Source organism: Hyaena hyaena, unplaced genomic scaffold (genome assembly GCF_003009895.1).
Source record: "Hyaena hyaena isolate Hyena2069 unplaced genomic scaffold, ASM300989v1 scaffold_25, whole genome shotgun sequence".
Taxonomy (NCBI): Eukaryota; Metazoa; Chordata; class Mammalia; order Carnivora; family Hyaenidae; genus Hyaena; species Hyaena hyaena.
Genome location: NW_024080657.1, coordinates 1,460,741 through 1,481,806, shown reverse-complemented (window position 1 = coordinate 1,481,806; position 21,066 = coordinate 1,460,741). Strand labels below are relative to the sequence as shown.

The following is a 21,066-nucleotide window of genomic DNA, read 5'->3' as shown; positions in this document are numbered from 1 at the left end:
GCTGCAGCCGGTGTAGCCGCCCCCTCCTCTCCCGCGACCGCGACCGGTCCAGACCGGTCCTAGGGCTGCAGAAACAAATGACACCGGCCTAAGCCCCCTCCCTTCTCTGCTCCCCTCCAGGCGGCCGGCCGGGCTGCTGAGCTGGAGAAAGAGGAGGGTGGGCATGGTAGGGGGAGGGGCCGGGGAGGAACGAGGAGGAAAAAGAGGGGGAGGGAGGAGGGGAGGGGGAAGAAAGAAGAAAGGAAGGAGGGGCAGGACGAAGAAGGAGGGAGGGGGGCAAGACCCCACACTCTGGGGATAACAGAAGCCCTAGCCCTTGTTGGCCCCAAAGCCCCAGGGATCCTCGGAGGAGGGCTGCCCCCCACCCCCGCTGGGGCTCTGCCCCCCTCCCCGCAGCACTCTGCCCCGCCCTCACTGGAGTAGTAGGCCACCAGCTGCTGCAGACTGTTGAACTGGGTGCGGGAGGTGATGTAGAAGCCACCGCTGTCCAGCTTGCGGATCTTGTAGTGCTTCACATTGAGGCCCTTGGCGTTGTCGAAGTCGGACACGGAGAGGCAGTAGGCGCCTGCAAGGCAGGGTCAGAGAGGCGCCGTGACCCCGTGCCCAGCACACCCTGCCCCCCGGGCCGCAGCACTAAGTGCGGTTCTGTGCCCGCCCGACACAGAAGACAGGGAGGCCAGAGCCGCAGCCCCAGCCCCGGCATGGCCAGGCCCCGTCTGCCCTGCCTCTGAGCACCCAGCCCCTGCGCAGCCACCAAGGCAGGCCCAGTGAGCAAAGGGGCACCTGGTCAGAGAACCTCCACATGCCCCCTTGGCCCTGGCAAGTCCTCCCAGGCCTGAGTGTGTATCCCAACCATGTGACCTGGACAAATGAGTCGCTTGCCCTCTCGGGGCCTCAGTTTCTTCATCCGTACAATGGGGCTACTCCCAGGGATGCTGGGAAGATTGGAGACCACATATAAGAGGGCCTGGCACATAGTAGGTGCTCAGTGAATGTTTGCTAGGAGCCAGGAATGGCCCTTGTGGCTGTGTGTCCCTGGCTTAACTGCTTCCCCTCTCATAAGAGCACTGTCTGTGCCCCACACCTTCCTGAAGTCTCCACGCGCAGGCAGGGGCGGGTGGTTGGCTAAGGTTGCAGCAGTCATGGGCAGGAGGCCAGGTGCTGGGTGTGGCCTCCAGGCTGCCAAGGCTAAGATGGGCCAGCCCTGGTGGCCTCCTCCCTGCCTCTCTTGAGCCTGGAAAAGATTTGGCTGGAAACATTTCCTCCTAACAGGCCTGGCCAGGAGCCTTTGTTAACCTGAGCCCAGGAGAGGCCTGGGGTAGAGGCTCCAGCAGCCAGAGAAGGCCCTTTTCAGAAGGCAGGGTGCAAGCATCAGGCTAGAACCCCAGCACCCACAGCCCCTGGGCCCTCTGGATAGTCCTGAGGTGGGGGTTACAAACTCCAGTGCCAAGAAGGGGAAAACAAGGCCCAGAGAGGGAAAGCAGCTGGCCTCCGGTCACCCAGCAAGTCAGGCACACAGGACTGTGACCAGGCCTCTAACGCCTGCATTGGGCGAGCATGACTAACAGATGGCCCAGGCCACGTTCATGTGGAAGCCAGTGGCCTGAGCCGAAAGCCAGCCCTGACCACAAGCACGCACATGCAGGCATGGCCATCAGGCCCCCCAGGCCCAAAGGCAATCCTACAACTACCCGCTCCCACCAGCAAGAACCAGACACTTCCACCCCCACGGGCACACACACATGCCTGGACCCACGTGTGGTGTGCACGGCCACACGACTGCCATAAATGCACACACGTGACACGGATGCTCCGCTTCCCATCTCCCGCTGAGCCCCAGGCCCACAGGACGCAGCCCAGCTCCGTTTCCATGGTGATGGATGGCCTGCGACCCACTAGCAGGGGGACTAGAGAGAAAGGCGGGGGTCTGTATTCTCTGGCTGGGGGAGGCACAAACGAGGACAGGGGTCTGGATTGCTGGGGAAGGGCAGCTCTAGAAGCCCCTGGAGACGGAGAAGAGGGGCCTGCTTCATCAGCACCCACCCTGGGAAGCAGTCTTCTGTTGTGTGACCCTCAGGCCTCCTGACAGCCTGTGCCCATACCTCATCTGAGGAAACTGAGGCCAGAGAGGCTGGGTGTCATCTTTTGCTGCATCTCTGGGCCCCAGAGATGAACAGTGTTCAACCCCAGACAACTCAGTGTTCCTCAAATATACCTCCTGCCTTTGATCTTAGCACTTTCTCCACCCTGGAGGGCCCTTCCCACCCCTCTCCAGGTACCAAACTCCTATTCGTTCTACAACACCCAGCTCAAACAAGGCACAAAAGACTCAGTCCCCACTGGCCAGCAGGAGTGCTCCTACCTTTCGTGGTCTCACTTTCTCGCACTAGGAAGGTCCCTCTCGGGTTTTCCGCGTTGAGCAGTAACCGCTCTGACTCCCGTCTGGTGATCTTGCCAAAGTACCACCTGGGACAGGAGGAAGGAGGGTGGGGTCAGTGATTCAGGCGTCTGTCCACCCAGAGCACCTCCCTCTAGGACGCGGCCAGGACCCTTGGCAGCCAGACCACCCACTCCAGCCCGGCGGAGAAGCCCCCGACCAGCTCCGGGCAGGCAGGGCACCAGAGTGCGTACTCACTCCTCGGCCTGGATTGAGTCGGAGGGCGCCACGTAGTTGCTGGGGATGTAGCCCGTCTGTCCTGTGCTGAGCGAGTGGGCCAGCCACCAGTCACCCTCTCTAAGGAGGGGAGGGGAAGGAGCAAGAGAGAAGGAGCCGTCAGTGGTGGCCCCGATGCTGCCGTCCTCGCAGGTGCTGTGCTGCGGTCCCCAAGGCCAAGGGAGGCGCCGGCAGCCACGGGACCAGCCTGGTTACCGTGCTGCCAGGCCAAGCCGGCCCAGAATTCTCTCTCCCCAGCCCAGATGCCTCTTGGCCCGAGCTGACTCAGATGCACATCATCCAGGACTGAGAGGACTGACCTTGGTCAGCCTGAGGCCCAAATACACCGGGGCAGAGTCCTGGGATAGCAAGTAATCTGCTTCCCTTCCTACAGACAAAGCCATCTCAAGGTGCCAAGGGCTGTCTCGGGAACGAGGGAGGGAGCTCCCCATCTTTGGGAAGCAAGCAAGTTGTACCAGGAGAGATGATCCCTGCCTCAGATAGATGCCAGATCAGATCATCAAAGCCATCCCAAAGCCCTGAGATTTGGAAGCTGGTGAGACCAGGGTGGAGGTAGGGGGTGGCCCCCTTTGGGGGTTTGGTGACAATCCAGGCACTAACCCTGCAAACTAGAGCAATGCTTGCCTTTGTCACCTATCACTGCTCATACTTAAGGGGCTCCTTGGCTGAAAACTATGGGTCTCCTCCTGCAGCCTACCCATCTACGGGGGAAACTGAGGCCAGAGGGGGCTGGGACTTGCCCAGAGTCACACAGAGTCATGTCAGAGGGGCTGAGGTGGCAGAGCCCCGGTGCCCAGGGCACTTCTACACTAACTGCCCATGAGGAGGAGATGGGGACAGGGACACAGGAGCTCCCTGCACGGTCGGGTCCCCTGGGCCTGGGTGGGAGCGGGGAGGGGGCGAAGTACCTTTGCAGCCATCTGAATGTGAACCAGGTCTGGCTGGAGCGGGGGTCCAGAGACACAGAGGAGAGAGGAGAAAGCGAGAGCCCAACAGGAAAGAAGAGGCAGAGATGGGGGTGGTGAGAGAGAGAGGCAGAAAGAGCGAGGAAGAGAGCAGGAGAGCAGGCGGTGCAGGGGTCCAGGGACAAGGCGGGGCAGCCACAGAGGCCTCACATCCAAAGCAACCAAAGGAGATGGGGAGGGGTCCGGGGGAGTGAGGGGAGGCCAGTGGGAAAGGCTGCCTGAGAAATAGGGTCCAGCCCCCTTCCATTCCCACCATACAGAGGGAAACACAGGCCAGAGAAGCAAAGGCCTCTGCTCAAGGTCACACAGCCAGGCCCAGGCTCCGGACTCCCAGACCAGAAGGAATCTTCCCCTACAGGGTACGGGGGTGCTCAAGAGCTTGCTGAGCTTCTCTCTCCAAGGCTGCCTTTGGACCTCACCATGACCATGACCCTTAGAAGACACACAGTAAGCAGGGTGGGCTCCCCCTTCCTCATTGCCAGGGCCCAGAGGAAAAGGCCTTGCTCACAGTTGCACAGTATGGACTTGAACCCAGATCGCTGGCTCCTACTTCTTCTGAGCTGCCTCTGACCCATATTCTTCAGCCCATTTTGAAGATAGAGAAGTTGAGGTGAGGAAAAGGCAGCCTCGAGAGCTCTCCAAAGACTGGTCAGAATACAGGTGAGCACCCAGACCTGTGGGCTCAGTGGGGGGGTCGAGGCTGAACCAGAGAGGGTACAGGGTACCCTCTGGACAGCAAAGGGAGCGTGACTGGGCTGTGAGGGCCAATTCAGCCGTGCGATTGCTGCACGGACACTCAGGCAGAGGCACCAGCTCACATGGTAGCCTCGGCTAGAGAGGGAGGGCTCGGGAGGAAGGGGGCAAGGCAAAGCTCAAGGAAAGCCCTTGGAAGCCTAGGGCCATCGTCCATCTCCTTGTTGTGCTAACACCCAGGGGTGTCCACATTTGTCCGTCCCATTTGATCTTCAAGGCCACCCTGCAGGGAAGGCAAGCCTCAGCCCCCAGATGAGGAAACTGTGCCTCAGAGATGTCAAGGGAGCAGCCCAAGGCCACATAGCACCCAGGCTGGAGTAACCTAGCACTTTCTCAGTAGGGAAACTGAGGCATAGAGATGGGCAGAGGCTTGCCCAAAGCTACAGACCAAGAACTCAAGGCACAGGGAACAGCTGAGACCTTCCAGTCAAAGTCTCCATTTCACCAAGGGGAAAATAAGGTACAGAGAGGGGCAGTTATTTGCCAAAAGACACACAGCAAATCAACGGCAGGGCAAGGCTGAGAACCAGGGCCTGAGTGTCCACAGCCAGACACAGAAGGCCCTCCTGGGCCCCTGCAGCGTCCCCAGGCCACTTCCAAGGCTCAAGGGCCCTTGGGAAAGCCAGGGGAAGATAGAGGAGGAGGCAGCAGGGCAGGGGTCAGGGAGCAGGGCCGAGGTCTAAGTCAGAGGATACAAAATGAGACAGATTGACAAAGCCGAAGCCTGCAGACTGGCCAGCCTCTAGGGAGCCCCTAACCATGCAGTCAGAGTGGGAGGCTGGCAAGGAGCCTGTGCCCAGAGGCCAGCCGGGCAGGGCCCCAGAATCAAGGCAGGGGAGGCCTTCCTGCTGGTACCCAGACGTCAGCCAGTAGACCCCCCAGCTCCCTGACGTCAGCCCCCATGTGAGTTTGAGATTTCAAGTCCAGGTCTGGGGCTTTATTTAGTTCCCAAGAAAGGGATGAGGGCCAGCATAATCTCACAATGGACCCAAGGTCCAACTCTGACCTGGTCCCAGCTTGATAGGCATCTCAGAGCTGGAGTTCCGGGTCAGACCACTCTGGGAACCATCCGGCTCATCACTTGCAGGCTATGTGACCTTGACCTTCCCTTGGTTTTCCTCATCTGGAGGATGGGGATACTCATGCCTCCACCCAAGGATGTAAAATACCAGCGCAGGGCCTGCCACATAATAGGGGCTCAGTGTACCTGAGCTGTTAGTTATCTTGATTTGGCTTAAAAAGGAAAAACAATTAAACCTGTATCTCTATGGCACCCCTCCCCACAATCCAAAATGTTGTTTTTTTTTTTAAACCAAAGCAGCTAAACAAATTGATTAAATAAAATAAAAACAAAAACCAAAGCCGCTCAGTCTCTGTCTCCAGTAAGGATTTGCTGTGTGACTTTGGGCAAGCACCCTACCTTCTCTGAGTCTTAATTTCCTCACATAAGCAAACAAAATAAAACTTTCCTCATCCCTTATAGTCACAGAATCTCCCTTGCAAGCAAAGTGTATAAAACAGTCAGCAAGAAGCCCAGCTTAGGGTCAGTCGAGGTCATTACCGTGACTATCATCCAGGTCCACCTGTGAAATGGAGAGATTAGCCCCACCTCCCTGCATCAGTGGTCTCGGAGGCTCAAACCTGCCTTGGGGAGCTGCCAAGGGCGGGGGCTGGTCCCACATGAGGGTCCCCACGGCTTCTCAGGTGGGTCCAGTCAGCAGGGACACTAACCTACACCCAGACTTGATTTACTACGTCCAGCACCTTCCCTGGGGGCATGGGCCTTATCAGGACAGGAAGAAGGAAAGGAGGCAGCTACATACGTTCCCTGCCCCAGCCCTCATCTTCCCACGTGTGGCCAGAGGAAAAGCACTGGACCAGGAAGGAATCCTCCAGCTACGATTTTACATCCCAACTGCTATTCACTAGCTGTGTGACCTCGGACAACTGACCTGGCCTCTCTGAGCCTCAGGATCTTCTTCTTAGGACCCTAAGCCTTGAGCTGGCCAAGGTGGCATGTGATCAGGAGTATGGCAGCCTCAACCTGGGAGGTTACTTTGGTTTGGGCACTTACATTAAACTCACTGGGGTCCTCAGGACTGGTCAGATAAGCACTCTGGGGACAAGTCAGGGCACCCTGAGGCCTGGGCACATGCTCAGTGGGGGCAGGGTGAGGCCAGAGCAGGCTGTGTGAGGAGCACCCAGAGATGGCCCATGTTAGAGAGTGGAAGTGTAGTGTCCGGAGTGAGGGGCAGGCATCAGTGCCTGCTGGAGGGCTCCCCCAAAGAAGCTGCTGGAATCTGGCTGGGAGGAAGGGGCAGTTCAGGGGATGACCCAGAGTCAGACTCAGAAGGGCCCCGACTCTTACAGACCCAGACTCTAGGGCTGAGGACTTGGGAGGGTCAGACCTCAGTCCCCACTGGGCTTCCTCAGACCCAGGGCCACACGGCACACGGGATTCTGGGACCCAAGGGCCATGTGGCCTGCAGATCACCAGGCCCTGCTGCTGTGAGGACCCCGACCCAGCAAGCCCTGGCCAAACCCTGTCAGGAGCTGGGCTGGCCCTGAAGCTCTCCCCCTCCCTGACACCCAGCCCAGCCCAGCCCGGCCCCAGGAAGTCCCTCACTCTTACAGGGGCCTGTGGAGGGGGTGGGAGGAGTGAATAATCCATAATGGGGGAAGGACACGCAAGGCCGTCCCTGGGTGGCTGTGACACCTGAACACCTCACATTTAGGTGGCCCATCTGTCACTAAGCCCCCCACCCCCTTATCCCTCCCCTTCCTCTGGTACCAGCCCCCAATTCCACGGCCACCTGACTTCTCAGGCAAAGGGGTGGCTGAGCGTCACGATGGGGGAAGGGTTCCTGGTGCCCCACCTCCAGTCAAGGCGCCTCACTGCTCTCCAAGGGCTTCCCACGGACAGGCCTGGCCCGACACCCCCTGCCCATCCTAAAAGGCAGGAAGAAGGGAGGGGAGGGGCCGGACAAAGGAAAGGGTGAGGGCCGCCCTCTGGCTGTAGGTGAAAGAGATAGAACCAAAGTTTCCAGAGCCTTCCCTGCCACCACACCTCGGCTCAGGCTGCGGCCCTGGCCTGGGTGCCCTTCCCATCACTGGTTGAGATTCTCCCTGGAACTTCTAAGCCACCGATCTGATGCGTCCCCCTCTGCACGGGCCCTTCCCTCCTCCTGGCTGGCGTGCACCTCTTCCGAGCCCTCCTGCAAGGGCCGTGGGTAGGAGGGCCTGCCCACCCCCCAGCTCTGCCACCGCTGGCTGTGTGACCTGGGGCGAGTCACTCTACCTCTCGGGGCCTCAGTTTCCTCACGTGCAAATAAAGCAAAGAAGAGTTTCTACTTCCCAGGGCTGTGGTGACATGTCAATAAAACAACGCCACTTAAAGGGCTCCCGCAAGACCAGGCTCGCACACAGAGCACGGTGGACGGTCAGCTTGCCTGGTGACACCAGCACAGCACCCCCACCATGCCGACGGGGATCCGCACAAGTGGCAGACCTGAGAGCAGGTCTGGTCTGGGGGAGGCAGCAGCAAAGGGCTGAAACCATACGGGGATGGGCTCGGACACGCAAGGGCTGGAAAGGGGGGAGAGCCCCCTCCACCCCCAGGGAGAGAGGCTGGGGGAGGGGAGAGAGCCACTGCCCGAGTTCCGATCCTGGCTTTGCTACCTGGTAGCTGTGTGACCTTGGTCAAGAGCCTTCACATCCCTGAGCCTCAGTTTCCTCATTTGCGAAATGGAGACAGCCCCTCCCCCGTCACTACAGCCCTGGCAGGATTGCATCGAGGAGTAAATACAAGGACCTGGGGAAAAAACGCCTGGCACAGCACCTGGCCCCTCTTGTCCTTCGTGCCTCACAGAGAAGGCAGGCCTGAGCTGGATCTTGAAGGATGAATAGGAGTTTGCCAGGCAGAGACGGGAGAAGGGTGTTTCAGGCAGAGGGAACAGCATGCACAGGGGTCGGGAGGCACCAACAAGCAGGACGCTCCTGGAGATGGTGACGTCCCACCTCCTTAGCCAGGCCTTTGAAGCCGCTCAGGGACCAATTCTACTCTATCTTCCGGCACCTTCTTGCCTCCTCCCAGCCCTGAGAGCGTCCAGCCCCCTCCAGCCCTGCAGCCTTCCATCAGCCGCCCCTCTGAGAGCGCCTGCCTTCCGCCACCTCCGCCTGCTACAAAGCATCACTGTTCCTCCCTGGAGGACCTGCCTGAACCTTCCAGTCCCTGCAGCCACCACCAGAGGGGAGCACACCGCAGGGACCAAATGCCTGAGCGGACCCTGCCTGTCACTTGGCCTGGACTGCAGTTGTCCCCCCCCCACCCCCCACCCCCGGCCACACTGGCTCCAGGAAGGTCCTTCTCCACCCAGGCCTCACCGGGTGCAGCCAGCACTCAATGTGTGCTGACCGGTCAGGACGGAGGGCAGGCAGGTTGGCAAGAAGGTGGATGGGGAGGAGGCACGGCGCTGAGTGCGAGCGGGAGGGTAGGACCCTCCCCGGTCTCAGCCCAGGGTTAAGGTCAGGACCTGGTCATGCTGGTTGGGGGAAGGGCATAGGCTGGGTAGGCTGGCGTGGGGGGGGCGGGGGGACAGCCAAGGGAGCCAAAGACCACAGGCAGGGAGGTGCAGAGGAAGCACATGCAGGCGCAGCCCCACTCCCTCAAGCAGCCACGCGCCGCCCACCCAGCCCGCCGCCTAAGCAGTGAGTACACACCTGACATCCACCTTCCTCCTAAGGGCCAGCGAGAGAGAAGCAGAGAGAGGGAGAGCTGAGAGAGTGCTGGAGGGGGCAAGCTGAGCCAGGAATGGGGGGGGGGGGGTTCAACTGAGGATGGGGGTACAGCAGGCCTTGTCAAGGGCAGGAGTGCAGCAGGTGCTGAGCTCTGCCCCGCCCTTGAAGCTCCCCACCCTTCACCCCTGGGCATATGGCCCAAAGCCTGCACCCACCCCCGGTGTGCTCCTGACAGGGGAGGGAGAGCAGAAAAGAGGAGAAGGGCCCCCACCTCATGGTTAGAGCCCCTCCTACCCCTAGTTCATTCCCCGCCTGCTCCTGTTCTCCTGCCCACAGGGGCCCCAGAGCCAGCTTGGCCCTAGGACGCCCCACTCCCAGGCTGGGGTCTCCAGAGATGAACCAGACATCCACCCCCCATCTCCAGTCTCATCCCACGCCCAGCCACAGGCCCCTCACACTGAGTGCCCAGTACGGGTCCCCCGCCTCTCCCAGTTCGGGCCCCACCCCCTGCAGCTAGACATTCTGGCTCAGCCAGCTGCCCCCGGCCCTCAAGCCCCAGGCTCCTAAGGAGGGCACCCCGTTTTCTGCAGTCCCAGGTCATGCCCTGACCACATGCCCCTCTGGGAGGAGTTACTCAGCCCAGATCCCTGCCCTGGGAGCCCTCCCAGAGCCCTGGGCAGCACTGCCTGTCTCATCTCCCATAGCCCCAGGAGAGTTCCCCGGACCTCGGCCGGCCTTGACACTAGCCTTGCCTGCTGCCCATCGCACTGCCCCTGGCTCTGGGGTGCTCAGAAGTGGCTCTGGCCCAAGACCAAGTCCCAGGGATGGGGCCCCAAGGGATGATGGGGAAGGGGGTCACTCACGTGTTGTTGACAATCTGGAGCCGCTCCCCTTTCTTGAAGGACAGGTCAGTCTCTGTCCGAGACTCATAGTCATAGAGGGCCACAAAGGTGGTCACTCCACCTGCAGAGAGGGGTGGGGCGTGTCACAATGGCCAGGGCCGCAGCCTGAAAAGGGGGTGCACAGGATGGCCCTGGGCGGGATGGGGGAGGGTTTCTCACGACCATCACAGCCCAGCCCGGAGATGTGGCCACCTTTAGAGGGGGTGACCCGCAGCGTGTCCCTGGTGTGTGTGTGTCAGGGAGCCCTGTGAGGGTGTGTGGGAGGCATGTGCATCTCTCCACATAGGAACATGCCCGCCGGGCTCTGGCTGGCTCTGAGTGCTGGCTTCTGTCCAGTGCCCGTCCTCCCTGCAGCCCAGAGGCCCCCAGGCATCTCCGTGTTCTTCCCAGAGCCTGGCACACAGTAGGTGCTCAAGAAGCAACTGCAGGTGAATGAACCAGCAAATGAAGGAAACTGCACCCAGCTGGGTTGCCCGGCTTCCTCTGTGTGTGATTCTCGGTGCTTCTACGTGTCTGGGGAGATCTCGGCTCCAGGTAGTGTCCGTCCCCTCAAAGAGGTCCTCTCTGTCCCCCGTTTTAACCACAACCTTCACCCCACACCCGCCCCAAGAGCCCCTGCCTGCCCTTTCTGTTCCTTCTCAGTGGCACCACCTTCGAACATGCTCCCCAGTCGACACGCCTTGCTCTGTCTTTCCCCCCATCGGGGTTTGTCTCTTCTATGTACTGTTGTGTCCCCAGCACCCGAAGAGTCCAGCCCACAGGAGGGACACCACAGACGAACGGGTGCTTTCGCGGGCCTGTTTGCGTCACTCGGGCACGTGCCTGAGGCACCCGTGAGCGTCCCCGTGTGTGTTTGCCCTCACCACATGCATGTGCCTCTGTGCGCCTGTGGGCATCCGTGATGGTGTTCAGAGCCGAGCACGTGTGTGTGTCCTGTGTGCGGCCTTGAGGGGCTTCTGACTGCACGTGTGTGTGTCCTAATCCGGGATGCTGAGGTTATTTGTGCATGTGTGTTTCTATTTGTGCACATCTGTGTTAGGTGTGTATCTGTGCACGTCCACGTGTCCTTAAGTGTGTCTCTATATGCACGGTACTTTCGAGTATCTCTGATGGTGTTTCCAGCTCAGCTTGTTAAAGTGTCTGCACAGATATATTAGGAGTGAGCTGCTGACTGTACGTCGTCCTGAGCATGTCGAGGTAAGAATGCAGGGGTTTACGTGTCTTTTGGGGGGTGGGGGACGGTAGGGGAACCACACAGGCATCTCTCTCTAAGCACCCTTTGCCCGGAGCTGCCATACCCCCAAGATGCCAGCAGAGGGCGCAGGGGCGCATCTCAGCGCTGGGCAGGCCGCCTGAGGACCAGAGCTCCCTTTCTCCCTCCTAACCTGCCCTGCCCGCTCTGCCACCCAAGGCCTCCTGTCCTGACCCGTCTCTGGGCTGACCAGAGCCAAAAACAGCCGCAGATCTGGTCCCTGTACTGCCCTAAGCAAACAGCGCCCTGGCTCTCTGGGCCTCAGTTCCCTGCTACGGTCAGTCGCGTATCTCCGGACGCCTTTACACTCTGCATTGGATTCACCCTCAAAGGCAAGGGGATGTGCACCACACTTTCCAGTTTACAAAGCTTTTCCCCACCCACAGCCTCCAGGAAACTCCCAACTGTCCCCAAACCCAAGACACCTACAGCCTCTGTCCCTGCCCCTTCAGGCACCCACACTCCCAGGCCCACTGACCAGCCAGTGGCCCCGCCCTCTGCGGGGAGGTGACTGTGTCCGAGGAGTTGAAGCCCCCGAACAGCTTGGGCTCGGCAGCTGCGGAGGGGAAGGCCGTACTGGCGCCCCGGTGGCCATCAGCGGAGGCTGGTTTGCTGGGTGTCTGCGAGGCGGGGAAGGCACCCCCACCACCACCGTGGCTGTTCTCAGCGGGCTCCAGGCTGCGGCGCCGTTGGCTGGCATCCTTGGGCTTGCTCTTGTTGCTGCCCATGGTCCTGGCTGGAGATGAGAAAGCACCCTGGGAGTGAAGGACTCTGGGGCCAGGCAGGGCTGCTGGGCCGGGGCCCTTTAGACAGCATCTGGCCCCACCCATTCTACAGATGAGGAAACTGAGGCCCAAAGAAGGGTACTAGCCTCTTTGGGTAAGTTAGACTTTCAGAGCCTCAGTTTCTAAATCTGTAAAATGGGAATAATGACAACCCTTAAGCAGCTTCCTTGGTACGGGGCCAAGCGCAGAAGCAATGACTCATAATCAGAAGCCCTAACCTCCCCCCACCTTCCCCTGAGTCAGTTTCTGTCTGTCATGGGCAGGGACAGTATCTGAGTCATGTCTATATCCCAGGCACGCAGCACATAGGAGAAGGCTCACTGAGGGCTTGCTGACCAAATACATGACTGACTGAAATTGTCACCAAGGGGAAAGGTGCTGGGATATGCAACCAGGACAGCGATATAGCAGGAGGCTGAAAGGAGAGATGTCTGGGAGTTCACGCCAGCCACAAGGCCTTTGCACATGCTGTTCCCTCTGCCTGGATGCTCTTCCCTGACCACTTCACCAGAATAACTCAGGCCTCCTTCAGTCCTCAGCTTAAAAGTCGTCCCCTTGGGAAATTTTCCCCAAATCCTTTCTGGCCTGAGTCCTCCTGGATTTTTGTACCTCTCCTTGATAACATGTGGTCCAGAAAAGAAACAAGCTGAAAACCTCCCAGTGATGCCCACAGCCCTGTCACCCTCTTTTGCCTCCCACCTCCCAACAAACAGACCCTGGCTGGCCTCAGCTCCCAGCGAGCCTGGCCTTCCCCACCGTCGTGGCCACGCCTCCCTCCTCCCTCACCTTGGCAGCCTTGATGGGTCGTCACCTCACCTGGTGGAAGGCAGGGGCTGTCCCGGAGGATCTGGGAGGCAGCCTGAGGTCTCGGCAAGGACACCAGGGGTGGAGTCAGGGGTCCGGGACTGGAGGCTCTGCTCCACTTCTCCCCACTATGTGACCCTAGGCAACTCACTTCCCCTCTTCGGGCCTCGACGTCTTCATCTGCAAAACAGGGATGAAGAGACTTCTCAGGGCCATCGTGAGGGTATGATTAGAAAGAGACATCACCAAGGCTCTGACTCTTGGGTCACAACTGATCAGGCTCTGACTGAAAGTTCCAGTGCTCAGAGCTTCCCAGACCTGAAATATCCTCCAACCTTCGCAAAGCACTGTATGAGCAAAAGCAAGGCAGGGTATGGCACGGTGGGTAAGGGCGGGCTCTGGAGCCAGACTCCCCAGGCTCAGACCCCACTTTGCCCCTCATCAGCTGTGTGGCCTCAGGCAGGTGACTTAACCTCTCTGTGCCCTGTTTCCTCAACTGGAAATGAAGGGATCGCCCAGGACCATGGTACTGAATGAGGCAAGTACCCTCCTGCCGGGAGCGCAGCAGGTCACCTGTCCCATCAGCTTCTTGATACTGTGGGATTCTGGACATGCGGACAAGGCAGGCTCTGAATATTCTCCCCAGCGGGTGCCGAGGGCCCTGGAATCAGTCCAGAATGTGCTCTGGGAGCCCATGGAGGGGCAGAAGTGCTCTTGACTGGCTGAGGCCTTAGGTGAGACTGCTGGCCCTTAGCAGGCCCAGCTCTGAGAGCTCTCCCGGCCGTGTGAACCTCACTTGGCCAGTTCTTGCACCCCCCGGGCCTCAGGCTGACTGGCTGCACGAGGTGAGCACGGCCTACATGCTCCCCAGGGACCATCCAGCTCAGAGAATGGGGGGGGGGGGGGGGGCTGGGGAGGCCCCAAGGGATCAGCAGGGCCTCCTGAGGGACAGGCCATCAGGTCTATGGACAAAGAAGACCAATTTCTATGGCAACCCAGTCCACTGCGGTCACATCAGCACTCACAGAGCTGGTGTCCCGTGGGCCCTACTGACCCAGTTACCTGCAGCCCCCGGCTTGCTGGAGGCCCGGCCCTGCCCACTGCACTCCCTACCCAGTGGCTCGCTGATCCAGCATTCACGGCACTGAGTGCGCACTGGGAGCTAGGCCAGTCTGCAGAGAGACACAGAGATGAACTGGCCAGGCCTGGGGCCAGAGGACATTTGTCTGTGGGACCTTCAGAGGAAATACAAATTGTAAAAATACATTTTGAAATATAATTTAAAAAGATGTTTTAAATGGAGAACTTTCTAGGAGCCTGAACTTTCTTCAGAATGAACTAAATGGTGAAGGGTGAGCCCCCTGTCCCTGGAGGTAATCAAGGCCAGGAGAAAGAGTAAGTGGTCAGTGTGCTGTGGAGAAAGAGGGAGAGCCAGGCCTGGGCCAGGCCAGCACTCTCCTGGCACCAAGGAGACGCACGTACCCTCTTGGGCAGGTGCGGGGTGGGGGGACAAAGGCAGCCCCCGGCCCCAGTCCTCTCACACTGAGCAAGACCCCTCCTCCCGGGGCATCAGGAAAAGTACAAGAAGGCCTTCACGACCCAGCTAAGGTGGCCCGGCCTCCGCTTTCAGTGTTGGTTTGTGGAGTTTCTGTTCTGTTTGTTTTGCTGGTCTTTGTGGTTAAATCTGATTATACAAGTGACACGTGTTTGTGGGGAGGCAGGCGCGTGGAGGTTAAGAGCTAGAGCACCAGAGGGTTTGAATCCCGGCCCTGCCATCTCAGCAGGGGACCCAGGCCTCAGCTTCCTGCTCTGTTGGTGCGGGGTGACAGCAGCACCCACACGACAGGGCTCTGAGCGAGTCAGCGAGGACAGCACACGGCACGCGCTCAGGACAGGGCTGCTCACTGCCAGGCCCGCCGCTGGAAGACAACCACCCGGGCATCGTGCGAACGTACGGCCGTAAACAAACCGGGACCCATCTAGTGGCGTCGTCGAAGCTCCCTGCGGGCAGGGCTGGCTCGTATCCATCTCCACCTCCCCAGTGGCCAGGACAGGCCCGGTACCTACGAATTGTTCTGGAAATATTTGCAGAGTAGACAAAAGACCGAACGAACATACACAGGATTTGCATCCTGCTCTGTTCCTGTCTTGTCATGTTGTGAAAACCAAGTGTCACTTCCTGGATACTCAAAAACCCCCAGGGCCTGGGCCTTAGACACGTCCCGCTCCAAGCAGTTTGCAAATACTCGTTCGTCAAATCCTCATGATAATCTAGGAGGGTAGATACTCAGTTTCCCTATGTTACCGATGAGGAAACTGAGGCACAGAGAGGTTGAGGAACTTGTCTGAGGTTACACAGCGAGGGCGAGAGGGGACAGGGAACCACACTGGACAGGCAGGACGCAGGGGCTTGCCCATGGGATCTGCCGGGGGAACTGGGGGCCCTTCCTCCCTGCCCTCGGGACCTCTCCCACGTGGAACAGCCAGGTGCCCTTGGCGGACAGCGCATGAGCGGAGAAGGCAGCTCCCCTCCCAGAGAAAGCCAGGGGTTTCTGGCCTCGACAAAGCAGAATGTGCTCGAGGAAGGACAGGCACACTTAGGGTGGGGTCTAGTCCCCTGCAGGGCTGCTGCCACGCTGTGTGACCTCGGGAGACGGCACCCTCCCAGACCCCGGGCTCCTTTCTTGAGGCAGGACCCTGTCTCGGGGCCTTTTGGTTCTGGGGCCCAAACGCCAAGTCACCGTGAGTTGCCCATTTGAGAGGCGCCAACCCCACATCTCTTCCGCCATTTGCACACACTGAGATACAGATAGACCCCTGTGGGGCCGAGGGGAAGTGGTGAGGCCTCCGGACTGCGGGGGGCCTGAGGTTCCCAGAGGAAGGAGGCCCCTTTCCTCTGGGGAGCTGCCCCGCACCCCAGCCTTCCGACCGCAGCCTCCAGACTGAGGGCTTGTGCACAGGAGGTACCTGTGCACGGGAGGTACCTGTGCACGGGAGGTACCAGGAAGCAGGCCTGCGACGCACGCCCCTCACTGCCTCGGCTCTTCATGCCCCAGGGGCCCCGGGCCAACCTGGCATCTCCCCCAGGTTGCAGCCCCGGCCCTGTGTCACGAGTCACTGTGTCAGCGCTGGCTCTCCCACCTCCCCAGGTCATCCTCAAATGTGTCCCTCCCCCAACTCTGTCTCCGTCCCCTCAGCCGGGAGCCTGCCTGGGCCCGGATGCAGGAGCGTGGCCCTCCGTGCACCCTCCTCCCCGCAGCCAGAGGCATCCCTGGAAACCGCACCGACAGCGGGAGCCTCCTCTGCTGAGCACGCTCCGTGGAAACCTGGAAATGACTAGGTGCCCGTGAGAGAGGGGCTGCATAAATGATGGTCTGTTCCTGGAGGGGACGGCCGCGCCGCGAATCGGACAGAACGAGAGCTCGGTGTGGCCCGAGAAGATGCGCTGTGAAGAGAGGAGCTGCCAGTGCACAGGGGCCTCTGGGCCCCTCAGGGTCTCAGTCTCCTCAGCTGGAAAAAGAGGACGAGAATGCTGCCTCACTCGTGGGCTTAGGGAAGACTCAACGAGCCAGTGCTCCCCATGTGCACACAGCACCCGTGTGTATGGTGACTTCTCTAAAGGAAACCAGCGTGTGCGTGTGTAAGTGCGCCTATGAGAGCACGTGCTATAGAGCTGTAGAGAAAGTTCTGGAAGGATTCCAAATTCTTCACAGCGTTTCATCCAAAAGGTATGGGATGGGGAAGGAAAATCCCTGTTTTACTGTATGTATGTGCTGTATCACTTGACACTTAGAAATTACTTTGTCAAGGATGGTTTTTTAATGAAACCTAAAAAAACAAAACAAAACAAAAAACCCATGTAAGAGCTTCCCATCACTCCCCTCTGGATGAAGCCTAATCCCCACTTCTGGGCCCGCCAGGCCCTGCACAGTTGCCCTCTCCCATGGCCCCCCTGCTGGAGGGCACCACACTCTCCCTCCTCACCCCTCCCCAGGCACACAGACCCTTACAACATCCAGAAGAATCTGGGGAATCCTGGCATCTGGCTGCAGCAGACCCACCCCTTCATTCCCTACTCTGAAGAGCGTCACCTCCACGTACTCTAAGGGCAAAAGGAATCCAGGGGCCTAGGAGGTGAGAGTAAGGAACACAGTCAGGCCTGGGTTCAAATCCTGCCTCCAGTACTTACAAGCTAAATCTTCTTGGGCAAATCGTGTTGCCTCTCAGTTTCTTTAAAATGGGGATGATAATAAGCCTAAAATCTGAGAATTAAAGAGAGCCCATGTGCCAGGCACAGAATAAGTACTTGGCCAACAGCACCCCATGTCTTTTGCTGTCGTTATTATCATGACAAGGGCTAAGAGGAACGACGCAAGAGGAGGTGGGAGTTAGGTGGCCAGGCCTTGAATGCCACACACAGAGCTGAGAACTTCACAGGCCATGGATAGTCTGTTGTCCTGACAGCACAGTGACGTAGGGACTATAACTGGGCCTGCCTGACAGACAGAACCGAGGTTCAGGGAAGCCAAGCCTTGCCCGAGGCCACACAGCAAGTGAGGGCACCAGGGATGGGGCGCTCGCAGGTCTGGGCGAGTGGCCTCCAGGTGCACGTCTGGTGTACCGCCCTCTGTGCAGGCAGCGCCCACAGCCCCAGGCGCCCTCGCCACTCTGCCATCTCCGCCCCCCATGACACAGAGGCACCACAGGGGTTGGAGGTCCGCCTCTGATATCATCATAACTCTGGTCCCTCCAGGAAAGCAGAAGCATCACAAAAATAGAAGCCTGGAGCCAGAGCACTAGGATCAGATGCCGCCTCGCCGCTTCCTGGTCACGCCGCCTCAAGGGGGCCTCAGTCTACCCGTTATAAAAATGGGAATCTGCCTCATTGTTCCCACATAACTGGCCTTGTTGTGAGGAAACATGAGGTACTACTTACATAGTGCCTAGTAGATAGGAAGTGCTCAACAAATATCAGCTACCATCATCACTGCTCTGGAAAACCTTTCTTATACCCTGGCTCTCTTTTGTAATCACTGCTACAATGAGGCAAAGACTTCCCAGATTCCTACTATTGCCAAGCTCTGTGTATGGCCCTAGAGGGATGGCCTGGCGGAGTTCATTAGGAGCCCAGGCCTAGAAAAGCCACTTCACAGGGAAAGAGTCCAGAAAAGACAAGCGTGTCCACGACTTAACCTTGCTCTGAGATCCTTGCCAATCGAATGAGCTAAGAACAAGAAATGGAAGTAATAAAAGGGAATTAGAAAAGAGAAGACGAGTATCATCACTTGCAGATGTTATCAGTGTAGATCTGGGAAATGCAACAGAGTCTGCAACTATTCAGCACAAAGCAAATTAAGTGGAAGCAAATTAAAAGCTAATCTCCGAATCCACAATCTATCTATATACCAACAGCAATCAGAAAATAAAATCAGGGTCCCTGGGTGGCTTGGTTAGTTAGGCATCCAGCTCTTCATCTCGGCTCAGGAGGTCATGATCTCACAGTTCATGAGATTGAGCCCCACAACCGGCTCTATGCTGTCAGCAGGGAGCCTGCTTGGGATTCTCTCTTTCTCCCTCTCTCTGCCCCTCCCCTCTTCACATGCTCACTTGTTCTCTCTGTCTCTTTCTCTCTCAAAATATATAAATAAACTTAAAAAAGAAAAAGAAAAGAAAATGAAAGAGTGCCTGGGTGGCTCAATTTGTTGAGCATCCAACTCTTGATCTCAGCTCAGGTCTTGATCTCACAAACCAAGCCCTGCATTGGACTCCATGCTGGGTGTGGAGCCTCTCTCTCTCTCTCTCTCTCTCTCTCTCTCTTTCTCTCCTCTCTCTCTCTCTCTTTGCCCCCTACCATTTGCACTCTGTCTCTCTAAAATTAAAAAAAAAAAAAGAAAAGAAAATCAAAGAAAGCTTAGCATTATGAAAATATCAATTCTTCCTAAATTAATCTAAAACTTGAATGTGATCCCAATAAAAATCCCAACAGGATTTTCTTTTAATCCAGACATGTCAAGTTTAAAGTTATAAGTAGAAGTAAATGTGTATGAGTAGCCAGAAAATTCCTAAAAAGAAGAATAATGAGAGGGAAATAGCCCAACCAAATAGTGAAAATTACTATAAAGTCAGAATAATTAAAACTGTGTGATATCAGCACAAAAACAAATAAATCAATGGAACAAAATAGAAGGTCCAAAAACATACAGGGATTTAACACATAACAAAAGTGGCATTTCACGCCAGTGTAAAAAAAGGTAGATTATTTTTAAGATAGAACTGAGATCAATGACCTGGCATCAGGAAACATACTAAAGTTAGATTCCAAACCTATTCCATATGCCTATAAATTCCAGATCAATCAGACTTAAACCACATAAAAATAAAACCATAAATCTCTAAAACGGGGAGCAGAGAATAAATTTTCTGATCTCAGAATGAGAAAAACACTTCTTAACATGGCACAAAACCTAAAAATCATTTTTTATGTCTATTTATTTATTTTGAGAGAGAGAGAGAGAGAGCACAAGTGGGGTACAGGCAGAGGGAGAGAGAGAGAGGGAGAGAGAATTCCAAGCAGGCTCTGCACCACTGATAAGTCCAACCGGGGCTTGAACTCATAAACCATGAGACCATGACCTGAGCCGAGATCAAGAGTCGGCCACTCAACTGACTGAACCACTCAGGCAACCCAAACCTAAAAGTCATTTTTAAAATGATAAATCTATCAGGGCACCTGGGTGGCTCAGTAGGTTAAGGGTCTGCCCTTGGCTCAGGTCAGGACCTCACAGTTTGTGGGTTAGAGCCCTATGTTGGGCTCTGTGCTGACAGGTCAGAACCTGGAGCCTGTTTTGGATTCGGTGTCTCCCTCTCTCTCTGACCCTCCCCCGCTTGCGTGTGCTCGCTCTCTCAAAAATAAATAAACATTAAAAAAATGATAAATCTATCTACATAGAAATCTAAAATGTCTGCATGGCTCAATAAATATCATAAATTCAAAAGGAAAATAACAAACTAAGAAAAATATTTGTAACTCATATGACAGACAAGGGTTTTCCTCTTAATATATAATGCGCTCCCACAAAATATGAAAAGTAACCACAGATAGTTTACAGCAAGCCAAATAGCTCTTCAACATATGACAAGATGCTCAGCCTCATTAATAAGAGAAATGCAAATTAGGGGTGCCTGGGGGCATCCGACTCTTGATTTCAGCTCTGGTCATGATCTCATGGTTTGTGGGTTTGAGCCCCGTGTCAGGCTCCGCACTGACAGTGCGGAGCCTGCCTGGGATTCTCTGTCTCCCTCTCTCTGCTCCTCCCCTGCTCACACTCCAAATTTCTCTCTCTCTCTCTCTCAAAATAAACAAATAAACATTTTTTAAAAAGATTAATGTAAATAAAAACTACACACGCTCCCCCACCACAGAGAAGAAATACACATTCTTCTCAAGTGAACAGAACATTCTCTGGGATGGACCATATTCTAAGCCATAAACAAGGGCAGAAGGAGTGAAATAATACAAACTATGTTTCCATTCACAATGGAATGAATTAAGAAATCAGTAACAGAAATTACAAATATGTAAAAATTAATCCATTCCTCAGTAACCAGTGAGTCAAAGAAATCATCAAAACAATAGAAAATAACTTTGAGGTGAATTAAGATGAAGACACAGCATATCAAAATGTATGGGGTGCAATAAAGCAGAACTTGAAGAGAGATTTTTAAGTGTAAATACCTATATTAAAAAAGAAAGAAAGAAAGAAAGAAAGAAAGAAAGAAAGAAAGAAAGAAAGAAAGAAAGAAAGAAAGAATAAATAATAAATAAGAGGAAAGGGATGCCTGGGTGGCTCAGTCAGTTGAGCATCCAATTCTTGACTTTGGCTCAGGTCATGATCCCAAGGTCATGGGATCAAGCCTGCATCAGCATGGAGCCTGCTTAAGATTCTCTCTCTCTCTCTCTCTCTCTCTCTCTCCCTCTCTCTCTCCCTCTCTCTCTCCCTCTCTTCTTCTCTCCCTCTCTCCCTCTCTCTCTCTGTCCCTCTCTCCTGCTTGTGCACTTTCTCTCTCCCAAATTAAAAAAAAAAAATAGGAAAGATATCAAACCAATAACCTAACCTTCCACCTTAACACAATAAAAAAGAAAAGCAAACAAACCCTTATGCAAGTAAAAGAAAGGAAATAAAGATTAGGGCAG

General features: G+C 56.4%; 1 protein-coding gene across 5 annotated transcripts in view; it reads right to left on the bottom strand.

Moving 5' to 3' along the window:
• Nucleotides 1-21,066, bottom strand: part of SRC (SRC proto-oncogene, non-receptor tyrosine kinase) — a 51,533-nt gene that overhangs the window by 8,159 nt on the left and 22,308 nt on the right. For all 5 annotated transcript variants that reach the window (XM_039227147.1, XM_039227150.1, XM_039227148.1 and 2 more), the window contains exons 3-8: nucleotides 12,885-13,052; nucleotides 11,762-12,019; nucleotides 9,993-10,092; nucleotides 2,636-2,734; nucleotides 2,363-2,466; nucleotides 416-565 (exon numbers count right to left, since the gene is read on the bottom strand). In XM_039227147.1, coding sequence (XP_039083078.1) covers nucleotides 416-565; nucleotides 2,363-2,466; nucleotides 2,636-2,734; nucleotides 9,993-10,092; nucleotides 11,762-12,011 — 703 coding nt within the window. In that variant the 5' untranslated portion in view covers nucleotides 12,012-12,019; nucleotides 12,885-13,052. The remainder of the gene's footprint in view (nucleotides 1-415; nucleotides 566-2,362; nucleotides 2,467-2,635; nucleotides 2,735-9,992; nucleotides 10,093-11,761; nucleotides 12,020-12,884; nucleotides 13,053-21,066) is intronic.